At 42.6% G+C, this 6467-nt stretch overlaps 1 protein-coding gene across 10 annotated transcripts in view; it reads left to right on the top strand.

Annotated features, from left to right (window-relative positions):
* Positions 1-5836, top strand: part of LOC128507289 (probable E3 ubiquitin-protein ligase HERC1) — a 70888-nt gene extending 65052 nt beyond the window's left edge. For all 10 annotated transcript variants that reach the window (XM_053478039.1, XM_053478047.1, XM_053478038.1 and 7 more), the window contains exons 74-80: positions 891-1060; positions 1376-1541; positions 1805-1881; positions 3152-3404; positions 4073-4225; positions 4384-4689; positions 5552-5836. In XM_053478039.1, the coding sequence (XP_053334014.1) occupies positions 891-1060; positions 1376-1541; positions 1805-1881; positions 3152-3404; positions 4073-4225; positions 4384-4689; positions 5552-5737 (1311 nt within the window). In that variant the 3' untranslated portion in view covers positions 5738-5836. The remainder of the gene's footprint in view (positions 1-890; positions 1061-1375; positions 1542-1804; positions 1882-3151; positions 3405-4072; positions 4226-4383; positions 4690-5551) is intronic.
* The last annotated feature ends 631 nt before the right edge of the window (positions 5837-6467 follow it).

Below are 6467 nucleotides of genomic sequence, written 5' to 3' on the forward strand. Positions count from 1 at the left end.
ATCAGGTCTCATTATAAAATCTAAGTGCTTAATCATGTGACTAGGGCTCGTTTATAGTATTTAAGTGTTTAGTCATGTGACTGGGATTCATTATAAATCTAAGTGCCTAGTCATGTGATTAGGGCTCGTTATAACATCTAAGTGCTAAGTCACGTGAATAGGTCTTGTTAAAATATTTAAGAGCTTAGTCACGTGACCAATGCTAGTTATAATATTAAAGTGCTTAGTCATGTGATTAGGGCTTGTTATAACATCTAATTGCTTAGTCACATGACTAGTGCACATTCTAATAATTAATTCAGAAACCCGGTTCACAGAGTTGAAACAGACGCTAGCAAACATTAAGAGATTCTGCACATAAGAGACGTAAACTGGCCCAGAACACTTTTTAAGTCAAGTTCACCCAGGACGGCAGATTGGAAGATGAAGATCATGTGATTTTTTTTTTTTCTTGCACTTTGCATACATTTGCATAAATATAATCTCTGGTAGTGCTTCTGGTTTCGAGAATATTCATTGTGTAGGTAATTATTTAAAGAAATTCTAAAGAAAATAATACTTTTACACAAAGCTCTAAAGGACAGATTTCTACTGCTTTTTTTTCTACAATTTGTATTTATAAAACCAGCCTTGATGGAGTTTTAGTTACTTTCCAGAACGTTTTCTGGTTCAGCTTGATTCCTGTTGTTTTTTAAAATTCTCAGCTGGATTCCTCCCAGACTTTCCCTCCTGCAGGAGATACTGTACACACTGTGATGCTGTTTTTGTTCTCTCTTTTGTTTTCAGTAAAATTAAATTTATTTCAACTTTTAAACCCCAGGGTACGCACGCTGTTTGCTCTTTTTCTATGAACGGTGGGTGTGAGTAACACTGCTGCTCTCCGCATCTAGGTCTCGTCCTCGCGCTACAGCTCGGGCACGGCCGCCATCGTGCACGGTCACATCCGGGGCCTGCTCTCACCCAAAGTGAACACCCTGCCGCTGGTGCGCTCCATCGGCCGCACCATGACCCAGGGCAAGACCTACGGGCCGCAGATCACCGTCAAGAGAATCTCCAGCAGGTACACACGCGCACACACACACACACACACGTGCTCCGGGTGCTTTCGTCCCATCAGTGATCAAACACTAAGAGAGAGACAGATTTTTAGTCCTTTATATGTTAAGACTCGGAAAAAACAAAATAGAATTGGATTAAATAAAACAATTTGTAATTATTGTAAAATCTTATTAGTATTTTTTTTATATATAAATATTTTAATAATATTTTTTTAAGAATAATAAAATCACTTGTCCTGATATCAGACCCCAAACATTTTTTTTTTTTTTTTTTTTAACTGTTTGTAATCTCTCGTGTTCTCTCACTCTGTCCACAGGGGGCGCTCCAGTAAGCCTATTTTCGTGCAGATAGCGAAGCAGGTGGTGAACGTGAACCCGACGGAGCTGCGTCTGCCCTCCCGAGCCTGGAAGGTGAAGCTGGTTGGGGAAGGAGCCGACGACGCGGGCGGAGTGTTCGACGACACAGTCACCGAGATGTGTCAGGTGACTTTTCACCATCACCACGCCCACAACACAGACAAGAAAAAAGATGAAAAAGATTTTTTTAAATATACAAGATAAAATATATTATCTAATCATCAGTATGTTGCTGTGGTGTTAGAGGAATAAAACACTACTGAGCAGGAACACGAACGGGAACACGAACGCTCCGCCCCCTCACAGCGCCCCGCTGTTGATTGTTTTACTCGATCGGCGCGAGTCCTTAAACAGCATTTTTTTTTTACATGATTGTCTCTCTGTCTCAGGAGTTACAGTCCGGGGTGGTGGATTTACTCATTCGCACTCCCAACAGTGTTGCAGACGTGGGCAGTAACACAGATAGGTAACGCGCACACACACACACACACACACACACACACACACACACACACACACACACACATACATACACACCTCTGTTTAGGTAGATTTTCTGTTCTGGTTTTTTTTTTTTTTTTTTGGTTGTCTGTCTTTTTCCTCATTCTTTGTTTTGTGTGTCCCTTTTTAAGGGTTTTTGTGTCCCCCGTCCTATTTTACTCTTTAGTTTGTGTATTTGTTTAGTTTTTTTGTTTGTGTGTGTGTTCTTTTTGTTGTTCTTTAGAACTTCCACCTGTGTCCTTTTTCCCCTTTTTTGCGCCTGTGTCCTTTTGTTTTTGTTTTTTTGTTTGTCTGCCTGTGTCCTTTTTTTGTGTGCGTCTGTGTCTTTTTTTTTGTGTGCCTGTGTTCTTTTTGTTGTTTTGTCTGCCTGTGTCCTTTTTGAGGTTTGTCCGCCTCTGTCCTTTTTTTTGTTTTTTTGTTTTGTTTGGCTGTGTCCTTTTTGTGTGTGTCCTTTTTTTGTGTGCGCCTGCGTCCTTTTTGAAGTTTTGTTTGCCTGTGTCCTTTTTTTGTGCGTCTGTGTCCTTTTTGTTGTTTTGTCTGCCTGTGTCCTTTTTGTTGTTTGTCCGCCTCTGTCCTTTTTTTTGTTTTTTTGTTTTGTTTGGCTGTGTCCTTTTTGTGTGTGTCCTTTTTTTGTGTGCGCCTGCGTCCTTTTTGAAGTTTTGTTTGCCTGTGTCCTTTTTTTGTGCGTCTGTGTCCTTTTTGTTGTTTTGTCTGCCTGTGTCCTTTTTGTTGTTTGTCCGCCTCTGTCCTTTTTTTTGTTTTTTTGTTTTGTTTGGCTGTGTCCTTTTTTGTGTGTGTCCTTTTTTTGTGTGCGCCTGCGTCCTTTTTGAAGTTTTGTTTGCCTGTGTCCTTTTTTTGTGCACCTGTGTTCTTTTCGTTCCTTTTTTGGTTTGCCCGCTAGTGTCCTTTTTTTGTTTGTGCATCTGTCCTTTTTTCCCTTTTTTCTGTTTGTGTGTCCTTTTTGTTTTTTCTTGGTTTGTTCACCTCTGTCCTTTTTGTGTGTGTGTGTCTATCGAAGTTTTTTCCCCTTTTTTGGTTTGTGTCCTTTATTATGCGTCTGTGATTGGCCCGTGGGTCATTTCCTTTCTCCTGATTTTGTGCATCTGTGAATAACCCCATATTGTTTCTACGCATCTGTGATTGAGGAGGGTGCTCTCCTAAAGCGCGAGTGTGTGTGTGTGTGTGTGTGTGTGTGTGTGTGTGTCTCTCTCTCTCTCTCCCTCCCTCTCTCTCAGGTTCCTCCTGAACCCAGCGGCTGTCTCCGATGAACACATGCTGCAGTTCCGTTTCCTGGGCATCCTGATGGCCGTGGCCGTCCGCACCAAGAAGCCTCTGGACCTGCACCTGGCTCCGTGGGTGTGGAAACAGCTGTGCTCCATCCCCCTGGGCGGAGCCGACCTGGAGGAAGTGGACCTCCTGACGCACCGCTCGCTCCAGGACATCCTGAACCCTGACCACAGCAGCATCAACGAGGACAACTTCACCGTGGTGAGACACTCCAGGGCCTTTCAGCGCTCAGCCGGAGCATGAACATGATCATGACGTACACGTAGTGCAGGATTTATATCATAAAAATGGAGATGAGCCGTGTGTATCCAGTTAACATGTTTTATACTTTATTACTTACACGCTAAAAAAGTGAACACATTTTTTTGTTGTTGTTGTTTTAAACCTTGTGACCTTATAACTGGAATAAAACTTGCCATATTCTGATGTCTCAGAGCTTCGCCTGTGAAACTCATTACGTTAAACGTTTACTAATCCGCTCGCGCTGCGCGACAGCAGGCGGTTTAATGAGAGGAACGACACTCTGCTTCTCCGCGCTGCTGTTCAGCGTAGCTTCTGTAAATCAACTCGAAGCAGGAACACGTGACAACATGGAGTCACGAACCGACATGTTCTCCTAGAAATACGTTAAAAAACACACACACGCTCACGCCACACAGCGCTCATCGCTTACCCAGTCTGTGACGTGACACGAGACGAGAGACAGACTTTTTGTAGCTTTTAGTGAGTCTTGTGAGACATCACACTACTCCTTCACAAGCGTTTCATTTCATCATTACCTCATGTTAAATAATTCCCTTTCAAATCCTACTCCCCTACAGCACATGAGCGAGAGTTTAAAAGTAACCGTGGTGGTTTCTTCTCTGTAGATGATTCCCCTGGGCTCGTTCGTGGCCCACAGTGCAGACGGGAAGCTGGTGCCGGTGGTTCCCGGGGGCCACAACCTCCCTCTGACCTTCTCCAACAGGGCGGAGTACGTGGAGCGAGCGCTGGAGTTTCGGCTACACGAAATGGACAGACAGGTAACGTTTTACATCAGGAAGGAGAGGAATAAACAGCTTGGCACTTCTCTAACACACACTCATCAGCTCTGAGCGATAAAGCTAATATTTACTCATGTGTGTGTGTCTGTAATACTGACTCTGTGTGTGTGTGTGTGTGTGTGTGTGTGTGTCATTAGGTTTCCGCTGTGAGGGAGGGCATGTCGTCAATCATCCCCGTGCCGTTGCTCTCCCTGCTCACGGCTCGTCAGTTGGAGCAGCTCGTCTGCGGCCTGCCCGAGGTCTCTGTGGAGATGCTCAAGAAGGTGGTGCGCTACCGCGACATCACTGCTAACCACCAGCTGATCCTCTGGCTCTGGCAAAGCCTGGAGGAGTTCACCAACGAGGAGCGGGTGCTGTTCCTGCGCTTCGTGTCCGGACGCTCCAGGCTGCCGTCAAACCCGGCCGACATCGCGCAAAAGTTCCAGATCATCAAAGTGGACCGGGTGAGGAAGCTGGGTTGTTTAGATCACATGAGGGGGGTTAGTAAGGGTTAGTACGTCGTTTTGTTAAATTAAGACTTTAATTTTCCACCTGTGATCTCCTGAAGATCAGAAAATAAACAAACTAACCACAAAATAAGAATATTCATAGTGCAAGAAAGCTACTAATTCCCAACTAACTTTAATGTGAGTCCAAAAATCCAGCTAACGTTTAAACCACTAATCTTAAACTCTTCATGATGTAACTCCGAACTGAAGTTTTCTAAAATTAAAGAAAGTTTCAAAAACTCTAATATGGGTCTAAAAAATATTATTATCGAATAAATCTGTAATCTAGAATCTTTAAATTCTGTAAACTACTAATCCCTAATTAGACATAATGTGAATTCAGAAAGCTTATACCTTTTCACACTAACTGAACTTAATATGAGTACCAGGATGCTGTACAGTACGAATCCACACTTAGGTTAAATATACCTAATTAGTTTTACTAATCCCACACGAGGCTTATTCTGTGTTCTAACCCTCAAATATGTTTAATCTAATTTTACAAAACTAGATAGATTAATCCAAGTTTAGGAAACCTACAGTACTAAAGCACAAATATAAACCCAAATTAGTCGTTAACTCAAAAACTCATAATCCGAAAATAATCCCAAACTAGATTTGGAATTTTTTGAAGTTAAACTGTGTTCTGGATTCACATTAAAACTTGTTAGGGATTAGAAGCGTTCCTGAGCCATCTTTAGGTTTTTTTGGGTTTTTCTTTTTAAACACAGATTAAGCCTCATTGGGGGCGACTAGGATCCTCTTGACGGATTTATACTTTATCTGAACTGCTCTTGTTATTTTTTCCCCTCTGCAGCCCATGAACGGTCTCCCCACGGCACAGACGTGTTTTTTCCAGTTGCGTCTTCCTCCCTACAGCAGCCAGGCCGTGCTCGCTGAGCGTCTGCGCTACTCCATACACAACTGCCCCTCCATAGACATGGACAACTACATGCTGTCCCGCAACACGGAACCGGCGGACGGCTCCGACACCGAATACTGACGCGACGTTCTCATCATGTGCACTCTGTTACACAAGGAGGAAAGAAAAGCACTAAACCAGCTCGGCCTGGTCAGTGCTTTTTTAAAAAAAGAGTTCCTCAGGTTATATAATACGGAAATCTCTCACTCTTACAGCGGTGCAGGCCGGGAACACGCAAAGTCATCTGCCACTTATTGATGGATATTGAGGTGTTCAAGCTTCTCTTCAAACTTAGAGGCAGTTTGTAAAATTGAAACGTGTTTTAAAGACTTGCTCACACGATATTGTCATGCAGTGGATTTGGATAGGTTTGTTATCCAAGAGTGGTTTATCTGTTTGCATTTTTCAGATTCAGAAAAACATACGGCTTCTTTAAAAAGAAAAATACATGACGTTTCATTTTAGTTGAGATGACGTGAAAAGCACGTCCATTTTAACATTTTTTCTTTCTCTCAAAATTACAAACTGCTTCTTAAATAAAAAAAAAAAGGCGGTACAAAATATCTGCCACTAAAAGCATTAAAAAGGTTTTAAACGATTCGAACTTGGGAAAACACTAACGAGGCATCGGTCAGGTTCATAAGTTTATTACATATATATTGATAACGTGCTGTAAGTCACTGCGGACGCACTGAGACTCGGATAAACGCTCCTCAGTTAATTTTCTCTTGAATGTAATACTCGCAAAACACCATGCACATTATGCACTCGGATTTTTATTTGCCAAATAGTGTACTGCACCTCCATCCCA

Source organism: Clarias gariepinus, chromosome 19, assembly GCF_024256425.1.
Source record: "Clarias gariepinus isolate MV-2021 ecotype Netherlands chromosome 19, CGAR_prim_01v2, whole genome shotgun sequence".
NCBI classification, from domain to species: domain Eukaryota; kingdom Metazoa; phylum Chordata; class Actinopteri; order Siluriformes; family Clariidae; genus Clarias; species Clarias gariepinus.